A 16572-nucleotide genomic window follows, 5' to 3' on the forward strand; every position below is an offset into this window, starting at 1 on the left:
CTATCAGCTATAATTCTGACACTCAAAGACCTGTTAGTCAGCCTTTAAAAGTCCAACTCCACTCCATGTGTTATCCTAAATCAAATGCACCTGTTTGAGGTCGTTAGCTGCATAAAGACACCTGTCCGCCCCATACAATCAGTACGACTCAAACTTGTAACATGGTCAAGACCAAAGAGCTGTTCAAAGACACCAGAGAAAAAATTGTACAACTCCACACTGTCACGACCCATCGGTACGGAGGAGGACCCAAATGCAGGACTCCGGAGACGCAGAGTTAGTATGGGAAAAGTGTTTATTTGTTTCCAAGTCGGTGATCAGGCAGACAGTCAAGTGGAACAGCGGTAGTTAGGACATCGGGCATAGAGAGCACGTCCGCGGGCAGGCAGGAGTCGGTACACGGGAGATCGATGAGAGAAGGCAGAAGTATCAAAGACGTCAAGCTTACGGGGTTGGTCGGAGGACAGGCGGAGGTTGGTACACCAGGGTTCATGATCAAGAACACAGGAGTGCAGGAATGGGGCATGAGTTGCGACGATCTGGCGAAGACCAGTCATCCCCTAGGTCCTATAAATACCGGGGTAAATCAGGGAGGATGAGGCGCAGGTGTGCGCCTCCTAATCAGCGCCGGTGTGCAGGGTCCCGCCCAGCCAGGGCTGGACCGGCAGGACTATGACACACACGGCTGGAAAGTGCTACGAAGAAATTGCCAAGCAGCTTGGTGAAAAAAAGGTCCACTGTTGGAGCAAACATGAGAAAATAGAAGAAGCTAAACATGATGGTCAATCTCAATCAGAGTAGAGTCCCATCCAAGATATTACCTCGTGGGGTCTCAATGATCCTTAGAAAGGTGAGGAATCAGCCCAGGACTACATGACAGGACTTGGTCAATGACCTGAAAAGAGCTGGGACCACCCTTTCCAAGGTGACTGTTGGTAATACACTCAGACATCATGGTTTGAAATCATGCATGGCACGGAAGGTTCCCCTGCTTAAACCAGCACATGTCAAGACAGGTCTTCAGTTTACCAATGACCATTTGGATGAAACAGAGGAGTCATGGGAGAAAGTTTTGTGGTCAGATGAGACCAAAATGGAACCTTTTTGGTCATAATTCCACTAACCGTGTTTGAAAGAAAACAAATAATGAGTTCCGTCCCAAGAAAACCATTCCTACTGTGAAGAATGAGAGTGGTAGCATCATGCTTTTGGGGGGGGTTTCTGCAAATGGACAGGACGCCTGCAGTGTATTAAGGAGACTATGACCACGGCCACATATTGTAAGATTTTGGGGAACAACCTCTTTCCCTCAGTTAGAGCACTGAAGATGGGTCGTTGCTGGGTCTTTCAACACGACAATGACCCGAAGCACACAGCCAGGAAAACCAAGGAGGGGCTCCGTAATAAGCATATTAATGTTCTGGTGTGGCTTAGCCAGTCTCCAGACCCAAACCCAATAGAATATCTTTGGAGGTAGCTAAATCTCCAAGAAACCTGTCTGATCTAGAGAAGATCTGTGTGGAGGAGTGGGCCAAAATCGCTCCTGTGCGCAGTGTGTGCAAACCTGGTGAACAACTACAGCAAACGTTTGACCTCTGTAATTGCAAACAAAGACTACTGTACCAAATATTAACATTGGTTTTCTCGGGTGTTCAAATACTTATTTGCAGCTGTATCACACAAATAAATTGTTAAAAAACTCATACATTGCGATTTCTGGATCTATCTCTCTGACAGTGGACATGCACCTACGATGAAAATTTCAGACGCTCCATGATTTCTAAGTTTATTGGAGAACTTGCAATATAGCAGGGTGTTAAAATACTTATTTTCTTCACTGTATTTGTCAAATAATTATTTGCATTCAGGGAAAGCCAGGGGAACCAGGAAAACCTGGAAAAGACCCAAGAGTGAGCTTTGATTCTTTCCACTGCTTCCCACAAGTTCATTTTTCGTAGAGATGGAATCGAGAGCTACACTAACTATGGAATGTTTGTATTTATTCTGCAGCTCTTACCAGGACTGAAGGTAAAAGATGAAAAAACATAAAAAAGCTCATCAGGTTACAGTAAAACAATTCAGCCACTTCTCTGTACAGCTGTTATTACTGCATTTGTTACAGTTGAGGTTTGTTTAAATGAATAAAATACATCAACATAATGGTGTTTTTAGGGCGAACAAGGTTTACCAGGACAGAAGGTGAGCTTCTTTGAGAATTTTCATCAAAAATACTCCGTGTGTACATTTGTATTGATAAAATTAAAACAAGAGTTGGTAACATATATCTATATATAATTCCACAGGGTGATCGAGGGGATGTTGGTCCAAAGGGTCCTGACGGCCTAAAGGTACATAGTTTACCTTATTTTTATCTTTGGGGTGGAATATTAAGCACCACTCAGAGAATGAATATTTAGATAATTGTCACTTAAAACTGGTGACTAATTAACTACAGCCTTCGCACCGAATACCAAAGGGATAATGTCTCATCTATACCCTGACTTTTTGTAATCAGAATCAAAATTGAATTAGACAAGTTTTTGATTTCAAATGGTAGAGGTGACAATCCCCCAAAAGTATACATAACCCTAGCCCTAAAACATGCACTAACTGGAGACTCTAAATTGCCCCTAGATGTGATTGTGAATCTGGCTGTTGTCTGTCTTTATGTGCCCTGTGATTGGCTGACAACCATTTCAGGGTGTAACCCGCCTCCTGCCCGATGACAGCTGGGATAGACTCTAGCACTTTTGTGAGGATAAGCGGCTCAGAAAATGGATGGATGGATGGATATATATTTATATACACTATATCATAAATGAACAAGAGCGGCACTACTGGAAAGCGTTGGGCTCACAGTTCTGAGGTCCCGGGTTCAATTCCGGACCCGCCTGTGTGGCGTTTGCATTTTCTCCGGGCACTCTGGTTTCCTCCCACAACCCAAAAACATGCAATATTAATTGGACACTCTAAATTGACCCTAGATGTGATTGTGATTGCGGCTGTTTGTCTTGATGTGCCCTGCGATTGGCTGGCAACCAGTTCAGGGGGTCCCTTGCCTCCTGCCTGTTCACAACTGCGATAGTCTCCAACACTCCCCGTGACCCTACCAACATACAAACAAAGCAATAATGCATTGGAATGTTTGATTAAAAAATAGTATGCTGCCATTGTCACAAGCTAAAGTCTAAGGCATTCTGACTTTGAAAAGCATGGGGCATCTGAATGATGAATTGTTACATTAATTAACTGTTCAAGAGTCAAAAACATGGAAGAGGGAAGTGGCTTTTCAAAACATAAACTTTGTTCCAACCTTGTTTTGGTCCGTAACCTTTCTAAAGTTCCTTGGTGTTCCTTGTCCTTTTTCTCAGATGTTCTGTTTGAAAGATTTCAGAGACATAAAAATGAAATTATTTAAGTCTCTCAAATGTTTTATGCAAGATTTTTCATGCATTTGTTTGCCTGACATAATATTACATACTGAAAGTATCTGGTGATGCTCAAGAATCTAATGAGTTCTTTTTAGCGATCATAATCACCAAAACCTTAAAATCATACTGTATCGCAGGTGGACCTGGAGCCAGTGCTCGTTCAACAGTATCGGGGTAATATGACCAACTTTCCAATATTAGTCACGGGTCTTCATTTTGTAACTGAAGGCTTGAAATGCTAGACATGGGAAGACCAGAAAGCAAGTTGTAAGTGAAAATAGTCAAGTTGGGATGTAATAAATTCATTAGCTATGGTGTCTCATTGATAAAATAAGCCGTATCTTAGCAATATTGCAATGATTCATTTGAAATTGTTTTTCAGTTAATTGTTTTCATTCTGTCATCATGACTGATGAAAAACAGATTCTATAGTAGTGTACAGTAGTGTACTGGTTTCAGTTTGAGTACAGAATACATTTAGGCTTCTGATGTGTGAGCCACTGAGTTCATTATGAGTGATCTGGTACTGACTTTGTTGTTCCATCCCCTCATCAGGGAGATGAAGGGAAGAGGGTTTTTGCAGCAGAGAAGGGGAAGTAGGTAACGTAGGAGCCAAGCATGTAGTTATGAGTGTTAGAGTATAATAGGCTGCAATGCTTTAATCACGCATGACTGGTTGACATGACATCTGTAAATGCATTACATAGATGTATATAAGAAATACTTGCCAAATTATCATCATAATCATAAAATGAAGGTATTCTTGCTTTTAGTTCTACATTTTAGTAAACAACAACAGAATAGACTTTAGTGTTTTAATCTCAAAGGAATTTCCAGTAGATTACCCATGGAACCAAATGACATTTTCCCTTGAAAATGAATAATCGAGCAATACTGTCTTGTCTACAGTGGGCATATATTGCACTGTATACAGGTGGCCTAGTGTAGCATCTACTCATTTTACGACTTACCGTTTTGTTGAGAGTTGTGTGATTGATTTTTATTCAAATTTTGTGTTTGTAATTGTCAGGTTCACCAATCAGACATTCATTAAACAGGACAAAAAAGGAAGCAAAGACACCAGTTCAAGTCTCGCGAGGAGAGAGGAGAGGAACTGTCTCGTACAATTCACCACTGCACTCTCTGATTATCCACTCCTCAGCACCTCTATTTATTTAGTTTTAAGACGCCTCTTATTTACATGGATGTTACAAAAAGGAGACGGAAAGCAAAACAGTTGTACTGGGATTTGAACCCTGGTCTTCAGAACTGTGAGGCAGACCCTTTAACCAGTTGACCATCATGCCATACTCTTTAAAACTGTAGTTGGCTATTTCGTAAACAGTATAAATGTGGCACACCAGGCACCACACTGTGTGCCAGAGGTGGATTAGATAGGTGTTCGTAATTTAGTTGTCTTCCACAGCCAGGCAGGTCTGCAGGTAGGTGAGCATTTTCAGTCGACTTCGGTTTCCGCCAATAAAAACAGCTGCTTTCATGGCCTTTAAATGTAGTACACAGTCTTGAACGCAAACGGACGAGGACGATGCATAATTGTACCAATCTGTGTGTGAATAGGTCATTTTCACTGCTCTAGCCATGGTGACACAATGTGAGTGAATATACAGACTGACCTGGTCTTAACCAGTGGTGACTGAAATACGTCAGTGGAGCTCACTATTTGTCTGCCTGTGCCGCGATCAAATTGATAAAAATTGCATTAGACCAGAGGTCAGCCTTTCATCAGTATTTAGACATGATCCAAGCAGATGTACACTTAGAAATTGTCACTCTGGACATGGCACTCTGCTGTGCCGCAATGTGCAGCTTGACACTGGATGATCTGTCAAATTGGACACACAGCAAGCCTTGCACTTGCAGGCAAATCAGGATTCACCTGTGCTTTTGTCCTACCAAAGCTGTGCATTCTACAAAAACTCTGTAGTGCCCCCTGTTGTAAACAGGGATCCCTCGGAAGGACTTCTAAATTGAACTAAAGTCTTAGTGATATAAATTGTGTAGGTGACAAGTGAGGACACTTTTCTGGATGTGATTTAACCTGCCAGACCCCACTTGCTGTGTCGGATCATAATAGAATGTAACTAGCCATATTGTATCAGGCTTGTACTTGTCATATGGCATAATGTGCTGTGATTTAACACAACAAAACGGCTACCCATCTTGCCTTTAGAATTGTTTCAAAATGAGGCAAAACACAACAAAATGCCCACTAAACAAGGCGGAATGCGATAAAACATAAAAGGACAGTGAAGTAGGAAGAAAATGCATGTGATTGCTTTCACTCTACTTGACAGTAGTTTCATACAATTACATACTGTCAGGTTTGGTGGATTCACCTTATTTTACTACCCCAACAAGGGGTAGTCATCCGCACTGATTGACAAAGCAATTTTTTTGACAGTTTAAAAATGTCTGTGCATCCCTGGTAACCACAGCCTGTCATGTTCACCTGTGTTGTCTTACGTACAAGTTGTTTTGTTAATGATTGCTTGAAACAGCACTACTGTATGTCACTGGGGACATAGTGTAAACACATCTTAACTGTGGGGGGAAAAGGGATACGATAGTTATTATATTTTTCCCAGAGATCAGAGTTTGCCCATAGATCATAATGATTAGAACCTGATTGTTTTGTTGAGCAACTTTTATGGTATACAGGTAGAGCATCATAAACAACTTGAGGATGTCTGGGGAAAAGACCAGATAATTGCCTTGGATTAAGTTTTGTTCTTTCACCACCTAACAATCATCCATCCATTTTACAAGCTGCATATCCTCACAAGGGTCAAGGGAGTGGTGTAGCCTCTCCCACCTAACTGCAGGCAAAAGGCAGACTACACCCTGAACTGGTCATCAGTCAGTCACAGGGAATCGACACCATCACTGAGCGGTAAAGGAAATGATCCCACCCTGGCCGCACCAAAGTCAGGCGTGTGCCCGACTACACCATCACTGTCTCTACCTTGTATCATATAAAATGATAATTTATTCATTTATTTCTACAGAGGATGAGGTGTGATTCTCAGTGTGCAAGGGAAACCTGTATCCATTATTTTTATTGGTCATAGGGTTTTATGGAGCCGTACTTTGTCTGGTCCCTCACCTAGACACTGTTTGCCATGGGTGACCCTATCAGGGGCGTGAAGCCCCAGACAACTTAAACCGTCATCACCACAAAAAGGAGATGGCTTGAGGAGGCAAGCATCACAGGTGTTTATCACAAAAGGGCCATTGCTAGGTAGTTCCACCACAAGTTAAGAAGAGTTGTCCTTTCAGCGGTTAGCTGTTGTTCTGAGCAGTTGATGTCGTTGCTCTTCAACCACAGCCAACGGCTCATCCTTTAGGCAGTGTTTGCTAATTCTTTGATAGTCTTGGTGCCCTGTCGCCTGATGGCAACTTCCCTTCATGTAATTTGCTGTTTTACACACACACTTTATCAATGGGGTCCTCCCTGGGAATGCTCAATTTAATTATGTAGGCTTGCAAATATGTATTAGACAAGAGGATGTGAGCTGGTCCCAGGGTGGTTGTTGTGATCTTCAGCGGGATGATGATCCTCTGGTATGATTTGGGTCAATTCAGTGGGCACAGAATAGGGGTTGAGGAACTCGTCCTGAGATTGTCCCATTCCTGTACAAACAATGGCAGGTGTCAATCCACGTCATGTTTGTTGAATGGTTGCGTATTGATGGACACCCTCTTGTTCTCAACTTCATCGGCTGGACACGCGAGGAACTGATTATGTCCATGTGTACAGTATTTACAGTCAGTGAAGCTGGTCCCACTACAAACTGGAATGATGAATGAATGTTGTGGGTGTTGTATCATCTCCAAAAGGGGGCCACTGCAAAAAAAGTTTTGGAACCATTCAGCTGTTTGAGTATCTTGATATTTACATTAGCCCCTCAAATTTGCATGAAGCTTTCTTATTTATACATATTAAACTGCATTTTTTTTTCATCTGACTTCATCCATCTTTGTTTTTGTAATGCATGACTTTTGTACCAGTTAAGATATCTTCTTTTTCTTCCTTTTCTGTCTTTTTAATGCTCCACGTTAATTACATCTCTGCTGTAAAGGGTGAACCAGGCTTCCCAGGCACCCCTGGGTCAAAGGTAATGTCGATATCAAACTGTTTTCAGTCGGAATTATACATTTTCATACACGCTGAGTAGGTCACAGCTATTTGCTATTTGTCTTTGACTGCAAAGGGCCAGACTGGTACCCCTGGTATCCCGGGAAAGAGGGGCTACAGGGTAGGCTTGGCATGGAAAAAGCATGTCTGTGGTTGTGTTTCAGTTATTTTTGTGCTGTAATGGCACATTTGTGTATATATACAGTAGTGTTCAAAATAATAGTAGTCCAGCGTGACTAACCAGATTAATCCATGTTTTCAGTATATATTTTATTTATTTATTTAGTGCTACATCATACAAGTTATCTGTAGTTGCAGTAGATTCTCTGAAAACCAACAGGTCCCAGCATTTATAATATACACACTCTGAAGGCTGTGCAATTGGGCAATTTGTTGAAAGGGGTGTGTTAAAAAACCAACAGTGTGCCATTCAGTGAGGTCATCAATTTTGTGAAAAACAGGTGTGAATCACGTGGCCCTTATTTAAGAATAAAGCCAGCACCTGCACAACATGCATTTCACCTTGAAAGCCTGCGGACAATGGGTCCATCAACACATTGTTCATGCCTAAAAATGGAGAGCAAAACTGGAGACACATGGGAGAAAATGGAAGACAATCATCATAAAGAATCGCAGAATAACCAGAATGACAAAGGCTCAGCAAATGATCAGCTCCAGGATGATGAAATACAGTCTGGAGTTACCCGTAAGTACTGTGGCAGTGAGAAGATGCCTGTGTGAAGATCATCTGTTTACAAGAATCCCCCACAAAGTTCCTCTATTTAAAAAAATGCATGTGCAAGAGAGGCTACAATTTGCCAAACAACACATCGACTAGCCTAAAGAGAAATGAAGGAACATTTTGTGGACTGATGAGACCAAAATAGTTATTTTTAGGTCCAGGGGCCACAGACAGTTTGTGAGATGACCCACAAAAGCCACTTCACACAAATTCATCCCACACTACCCACTGAAGACAGTGAAGCACGCCAGTGCAAGCATCATGATAAGGGCATGTTTCTCCTACTCTGGTCTTGAGCCTATTTATCACATATCAGGGATCATGGATGAGTTAGCACTTTTCAAAATACCTGAAGAGGTCATGTTGGCTTGAAATGGGTGTTTCAACTAGACAATGAAGCTAAACACACCAGTAAACATGCCAAGTATTGGTTCCAGGCCAACAAAGGTAATGTGAGGGAGTGGGTAGCCCAATCCCCGGACCTTAATCCAATCGAAAAGTTGTGGGGTGACATAAAAAATGCTGTTTCTGAAGCAAAACCATGATATGTAAATTAATTGTGTAATGTTGTTAAGGAATGTTGGAGTGGAATAACAGCTGAAAGATGTCACAAGTTCTTGGACTCTCTGCCACACAGATGTGAAGCAGTTATGAAAAAAACTGATTATCCAAGTAAATATTAGTTTAGTGAGTCAAAGGATTGATAAATCCTAGAAACAAAAAAAGTTTATGGAAAACAGTTCTGCGTTTGTAAAGTCAACAGCAGACTGCTATTTTTTTAACACACCCCTTTCAACATATTGCCCATTACACAGCCTTAAGAGCGTTTGTATCATGAATGCTGGGTCTTGTTGGTTTTCTGAGAATCTCCTGCACCAACTGGCAACTTGTCTGACATATAGCAATAACAAATACACTAAAAAATGCTGATTAATCTGATTAGTCATATAGGACTGCTATATAGTATTTAGAAAATTACATGTTTTTCTGTCTTTGACCGCCTAAAATCTTCATTTTAAAGGAGATCTATGACACTTTTTTTTCATAATACTAAATATTTGCAATGTGCCTTAACAAATATCTGACATTCCATGAAAATACACAAATGGTAAAGTATTAAATCCCACTTAATATCTGCTAACACTCAGTCTTGTACATATCGGGAGTTGAACTTCTATTATGCTGATAAGGAACCAACAGTGATGGGAATAACACCGTTTAAATAAACAGCATTACTAACACCTTTACTTTTTTTCAGTAATGGGTAATCTAACTCATTATTCTGACTGTCAGTATAATGCCGTTACCATTATCAAGACCCGTTACTGCACGTTATTGAAGACGGCCAATATAAAACATAAAAGCTATCATCAGACTTCGCGCACACAGACACAGGACTCAGGTGCAAGTGTGTGTCTTGTCGTGTGCAGAGTGTTGCAGAGTGACAAGGGAGGGGAGGGTGAGATAATTGCCTTAGCAATGATGATTGAGTAAGGGACAATAAGTTTACTTCTTCAGCCAATCAGAGAATTGAACGTTTCCAATGGCGATCTTAAGCTCTGCCCCCTTAGCCATGTCCCACAAGCTTCCAAAATGGTGATTGAACAGAACATGTTTGAAGTCGATTCTCTATCACGTATTCCAGATGATACTGGGGTATCTTTTTTGCCAAATGCATCAGACTTGTCCAAGAGAGTTCGACAGAGAGGTCTCAACTATTTCACGTAAGGATATGTACATGGACTGATAAGTCAATCAAACTCAGAGAAGATGGTTATCCCTCACTTACCTTCGAACATACAGCCTTGTGTTTGTTGATATTGTTCACATTTAGTTATAGGTGCGATCTTTTGCAAGCCTTAATCCATTGTAGGCACTTTTTTACTTTTGCTGGTAACTAGTTACTTTACTTTTTCTTATTCAAAGAAACGTGCCCAACACTGAGAACAAGCCAGGTCACCTGACAAAACAAGTGGCTGGCTAGTGTTGCCAACTCCAGACCCCGAACAACTTAAAAAATTATAATTAGCAACAAATCTTCAGACATTTTACTGTCATAGAAGAATTATGAATATGACAATAATATAATTTCTCTCGAGCACATTTTTATCCCTTTGCTGACAGATAAATGAGTGGTACTTGCACAAAGCCACCACTGACTATCCATACTTCCATTCATTTTCTTAGCCATTTATCTTCACAAGGGTCGAGGGGAGTGCTGGAGCCTATACCAGCTGTCAACAGCAGAAGGCGGGGAACACCCTGAACTGGTTTCCTGCCAATCGTAGGGCACATTGACACAAACAGCCGCACTCACAATCACACCTAGATTTAGAGTGTCCAATAAATGTTGCATGTATTTGGGATGTGGGAGGAAACCGGAGTGCCCGGAGAAAACCTACGCAGGCATGGGAGAACATACAAACTCCACACAGGCAGGTCTGGGATTGAACCCCAGGACCTAAGAACTGCGAGCCCAACCCTTTCCAGTTGATACACCGTGCCATCCACCAGTTACTAATTGAAACATATCCATCCAATGATGTGAGAACCAATTGAAATTCAATTGAGTTGTTCAGGCAGCCTTTCATTACAAAGTTTCCAAATTACTTGTCAATTATCGTTGTTGTGTGATGGATCTTCTTTTTCTTTCGACTTGTCCTGTTGGAGTCACCACAGCATGCCATCTTTTTCCATCTAAGCCTATCTCGTGCATCCTACTCTCGAACACCCACTGTCCTCATGTCGTCCCTCACAACATCCAACAACCTTTTCTTTGGTCTTCCTCTCCTGCCTGGCTCTCAGTCTTCTGGGAGCGCTTCCTGTCCATCTAGAGCCTGTCTCACCTCTTTCCAGAAGGCCACACAACGTTCTTCCTATCTCAACTTCCACCACTTGATTCTCTGCTCTACCTCTGTCTTCTTAGTCTTCCTACCCATTATCAGAGTCATCCTACACACCACCATCCTCTGCTGTCGAGCTACACTCTCCCCACCACAACTTTACAGTCGGTAACCTCCTTCAGATTACATGGTCTGCACAAAATGTAATACATCTGTGTGCTTCTTCCTCCACTCTTGTAGGTCACTCTATGCTCCACTCTCTTCTGGAAATAAGTGTTCACTACTGATAATTCCATCCTTTTTGAAAAGTCTACCACCATCTGATCCTCAAAGTTCCTTTGCTGAATGTCGTACTTACCCATCACTTCTTCATCGCCCCTGTTTACTTCGCCAAAATGACCTATCACAATTCTCTTTCTCTCTGGGATGCTCAGGACTACTTCGTGTAGTTCCTTCCAGAGTTTCTCTTTCAACTCAAGGTCACATCCTACCTGTGGGGCATAGCCGCTAATCACATTATAATACCCTCAATTTCAAATTTCAGCCTCATCACTCGATCTGATACTCTTTTCACCTCAAAGACATTCTTAGCCAACTCTTCTTTTAAAATAAAAATAATTTAAACCCTGCACATACACTTTGAGCCTTACACCCTTTCTACTTACTCTCTTGGATGCACACTATATCAACCTTTCTTGGAATCATCATGTCAATTAACTCCTGAGCTTTTCCTGTCATAGTCCCAACATTCAAAATCGCTATACACAGCTGTAGGGTTTGTGCATTCCTCTTCTTCTTCTTCCTCCGTCTAAGCCGCTTTCCTCTTTTTTGTTTTCAACCTACATTATCTGCATTTCTACCGACGCCTTGTAGATAAAAATTTGTGGGTACAGGTGTAGGAAGCCCGGGCCACGACCTCACTGTTGTAGAATTCGTGTTGTGTGATGGATAAGATCCATAAAAACAAAAAGTAACTACCCCCACATCTTCAGTTGACCCGAGCATTCAGGTATGCGCTGCTTATAAAAAGAGAATGCTGGTAACACTATTTGTTAATGCTGTTTTGCACTAACACAGCAACTCTTCTTAGATTTTCCTCGACATGATTGTGGCTCTCTCTTGTCTGATAGCTGGACTCTAGCCATGGTTTGCTCCTCCTCCTCTTCCTCTCCCTCTTCCTCCTCTTCCTCCTCTTCTTTCTTTTTTCTTCTTCTTTCTTTGTCTTTTTTTTCCTTTCTGCATGTCCCAATAGGGGTCGCCACAGCGTGTCATCTTTTTCGATCTGAGCCAATCTCCTGCATCTTTCTTTCTAACCCCAGCTGCCCTCATGTCTTCCCTTCACAACATACATCAACCTTCTCTTTGGTCTTCCTCTCACGCTTTTGCCCGGCAGCTCCATCCTCAGCACCCTTCTACCAATATACTTACTCTCTCGCCTCTGGACATGTCAATACCATCGAAGTCTGCTCTCTTGAACATTGTCTCCAAAACATCCAACTTTGGCTGTCCCTCAACTGAGCTCATTTCTAATCCTATTCATCCTGATCACTCCTAGAGAGAACCTCAACATCTTCATTTCTGCCACCTCCAGTTCTGCTTCCTGTTGTCTTTTCGGTGCCACCGTCTCTAATCCGTACATCATGGTTGGCCTCACCACTGTTTTGTAAACTTTGTCCTTCACCCTAGCGGAGACTTTTTGTCACATAACACACCAGACACCTTCCGCCAGGTGTTCCAACCTGCTTGGACCCGTTTCTTCAATTCCTTACCACACTCACCATTGCTCTGGATTGTTGACCCGAAGTATTTAGTCGTCCACCCTCGCTAGCTCTTCTGACTGGTGCCTCACTCTGCCCCCTCTGCCCCTCTCTTTCACACACATATATTCTGTTTTACTTTGGCTAATCTTCATTCCTCTCCTTGTCAGTGCATGCCTCCATCATTCTAATTGTTCCTCCGCTTGCTCCCTGCTTTCACTGCATATCATGATATCAACTTCGAACATTATGGTCTAAGGGGATTCCAGTCTAACCTCATCTGTCAGCCTATCCATTACCATAGCAAACAGGAAGGGATTCGGAGCTGATCCCTGATGCACTCCCACCTCCACCTTAAATTCTTCTGTCACCCCTACAGCACACCTCACCATTGTTCCGCTGTTGTCATAAATGCCGTGTACTAATTCCAGCATATTTCTCAAGATCCAAAAAACACAATATATCTCCTTCTGACCTTCTCTGTACTTTTCCTCTAGCATCCTCAATGCAAATAATGCATCTGTGATACTCTTTCTAGGCAGGAAGCCATACTGTTGCTCGCAGATACTTACTTCTGTCCTGAGTCTAGCCTCCACCACTGTTTCCCATAATTTCATTGTTCTTTTTTCTTAAAAATGGGAATGAGCACACTTTTCCTTCACTCTTCAGGCATCTTCTCACCCACTAGTATTCTGTTGAATAAGTTGGTAAAAAACTCCACAGTAACGTCTCCAAATTGCTTCCATACCTCCACAGGTATGTCATTAGGACCCACTGCCTTTCCATTTTTCATCCTTCGTAGTGCTTTTCCTGGTCCTTAACATTTGCCTCGTCTACTCTTCCTTCGCTCTCATTTTCTGCATTCAGCAACCTCTCAAAGTATTCTTTCCATCGATTTAGCACACTACTCGCACCAGTCAACACATTCCCATCTCTATCCGTAAACACCCTTACTGCTGCACATCCTTCCCATCCCTCTCTCTGGCCAACCTGTAGAGATCCTTTTCTCTTTCTTTCGTCTCCAACCTGGTGTACATGTCGTCATACATGTCAGTGCCTTTGCCACCTCTACCTTTGCCCTACATCGCATCTCAATGTATTCCTTTCATCTCAACTCAGTCCTCTCAGTGTCCCACTTCTTGTTTGCTAATCTCTTTCCTCGTATGACTTCCTGTATTTGGGGGTTACCCCACCAAGTCTCCTTCTCCTCTTTTCTACCAGAAGACACACCAAGTACTCTCCTGCCTGTCTCCCTGATCACCTTGGCTGTAGTAGTCCAGCCTTCCGAGAGCTCCTCCTGTCCATCGAGAGCCTGTCTCAACTCTTTCCGAAAGGCCGTGCAACATTCTTCCTTTCTCAACTTCCACCACATGGTTCTCTGCTCTACCTTTGTCTTAATCTTCCTACCCACCACCAAAGTCATCCTCCACACCACCATCTTATGCTGTCGAGCTACACTCTCCCCTACCACTACTTTACAGTCAGTAATCTCCTTCAGATTACATCGTCTGCACAAAATATAATCCACATGTGTGTTTCAATCTCTGCTCTTGTATGACACTCTATGTTCCTCCCACTTCTGTGTTCACTACAGCTATTCCCATCCTTTTTGTAAAGTCCACTACCAACTGTCCCTCAAAGTTCCTTTCCTGGGTGCCGTACTTACCCATCACTTCTTCATCACCCCAGTTTCACCAACATGTCCATAACACTCTGGACCACTCACAACTATATCTCTGTCTGGGATGCTCATAACTACTTCATTTAGTTTCTTCCAGAATTTCTCTTTCATCTCTAGGTCACATTCTACCTGTGGGGCATAGGCGTTAATCACATTATATATAACACCCTCTATTTTGAGTTTCAGCCTCATCACTCGATCTGATAGACTTTTCACCTCCAAGACATTCTTAGCTCACTCTTCCTATAAAATAACCCTACTCCATTTCTCTTCCCATGTACTCCATTGTAATTTAATTTAAACCGTGCTCCTAAACTTCAAGCCTTACTACCTTTCCACCTGCTCTCTTGGATGCCCAATATTGGGGCACAAGCCAGTGCAACCTGGACTTGTACCTGTGTCTTGGAGGTGAAAAGAGATCAAGTTACAAGCCTGAAACTTGAAATTGAGAGTGTTATGTATCATGGGTAGTATGTTACCTAGAGTTGAAAGAGAAATTCTGGAAGGAACTAGATGAAGTAGTTTTGAGCGTCCCAGTCACAGAGAGAGTTGTGATTGGTACAGACTTAAATGGATATGTTGGTGAAGGAAATGGGGGTGACGAAGAACTGATGGGTAAGTACAGCATCCAGGAATGGAACTTTGAGGGACAGATGTGGTGGGTGTTTCAAAAAGGATGGAAATGGCAGTAGTGAATATTTTTTCCAGAAGAGGCAGGAATATAGGGTGACCCACAAGAGCGGACGAAGAAGCACACAGATGCATTACATTTTGTGCAGACTATGTAATCTGACGGAGATTACTGACTTTAAGGTAGTGGTAGGGGAGAGTGTAGCTTGACAGCATAGGATGGTGGTGTGTAGGATGACTCTGATGGTGGGACAAGCCAAAAGGAAAGAAGAAGACACAATGCAAACTCTTCATGCATTTACAACTCAAAAAAATGACAGTTGTGAGACTATGCATAACCACAATGTTTGACAAATTTCTTATGCAAGATGAGAATCCTTGACTTTAAAATCTCACTTCTCCAAAACTTTCATCAATAATATTGTTTTGATCATTTGTCATCACTTGGTTCGCAGAACTGACAACACTAAACCCAACTAGTTACAAGCATGTAATGATAAGAATTCTCCTGAATTTATTTTGATAATAGATCAACAGATTGTTGGAAAACTCTCCACCCGACTTCATTTCATCCAGCCAATCTTAATATCATGAAGAAAGAAGTACTTTGGAACCTTGAAGACTCAACACAATCATTAATAACTAAAACTTTTTGTAGTGAATACCTTGAATACCCTAGAGAGGCCCCGTAGCTCAGTGGTTAGAGCACTTGTTTGGTAAACCAGGGGTTGTGGGTTTGTATCCCACTGGGCCTCCACTCCCTGAGAAGGGTTGCGCAAGGAAGGGCATCCGGCGTAAAAATTGTGCCAAACATATATGTCATCTGAGATGACACGCTGTGGCAACCCCGAAAGGGACAAGCCGAAAGAAGCCACCTTGAATACTGTAGACAATGCATATATGGAGATTTTACACTGATTAGAAGGCCAATTATTCTAAATGAAGTGGTCTTAATCCAGAATTTGATTTTTAACAGGGAGAAAAGGGAGAGGCTATTACTTCAACATTTGGAATTAAAGGAGAACCCGGTTCACCAGGAGTGCCAGGCCTAATGGGAACTAAGGTTGTATATTCCGGTAATTAATTAATTGGAAATTAAAATGGATTTAATATGATACATTGCTTACAGGGTGAAAAGGGTGATCAAGGAAAGCAGGTGAGATCATAAATCTTTCTGAAAGGGCTTGAAAAGGAATTTGTAGAGTAGATAAAGAACCAAAATGAATATTAACTGTTGTCTCTCTCGTTATCTTGTAGGGAGAAGCAGGCCCTGAAGGCCCAGCTGGACCAAGAGTGAGTCATGTTAGAATCACAACTTTGTGTACCAATCAC

The 16572-nt window shown here is 42.1% G+C and overlaps 1 protein-coding gene across 19 annotated transcripts in view; it reads left to right on the plus strand.

The window, feature by feature from the left end:
* Nucleotides 1-16572, plus strand: part of col13a1 (collagen, type XIII, alpha 1) — a 193715-nt gene that overhangs the window by 128373 nt on the left and 48770 nt on the right. For 15 of the 19 annotated variants that reach the window (XM_061838092.1, XM_061838090.1, XM_061838096.1 and 12 more), the window contains 7 exons: nucleotides 1869-1910; nucleotides 2011-2028; nucleotides 2173-2199; nucleotides 2304-2348; nucleotides 16217-16303; nucleotides 16370-16396; nucleotides 16498-16533. In XM_061838092.1, coding sequence (XP_061694076.1) covers nucleotides 1869-1910; nucleotides 2011-2028; nucleotides 2173-2199; nucleotides 2304-2348; nucleotides 16217-16303; nucleotides 16370-16396; nucleotides 16498-16533 — 282 coding nt within the window. The remainder of the gene's footprint in view (nucleotides 1-1868; nucleotides 1911-2010; nucleotides 2029-2172; nucleotides 2200-2303; nucleotides 2349-16216; nucleotides 16304-16369; nucleotides 16397-16497; nucleotides 16534-16572) is intronic. The other 4 variants (XM_061838097.1, XM_061838100.1, XM_061838098.1 and 1 more) reach the window with 2 other exon arrangements.

Source organism: Syngnathoides biaculeatus, chromosome 12 (genome assembly GCF_019802595.1).
Source record: "Syngnathoides biaculeatus isolate LvHL_M chromosome 12, ASM1980259v1, whole genome shotgun sequence".
In the NCBI taxonomy this organism is placed as follows: Eukaryota; Metazoa; Chordata; class Actinopteri; order Syngnathiformes; family Syngnathidae; genus Syngnathoides; species Syngnathoides biaculeatus.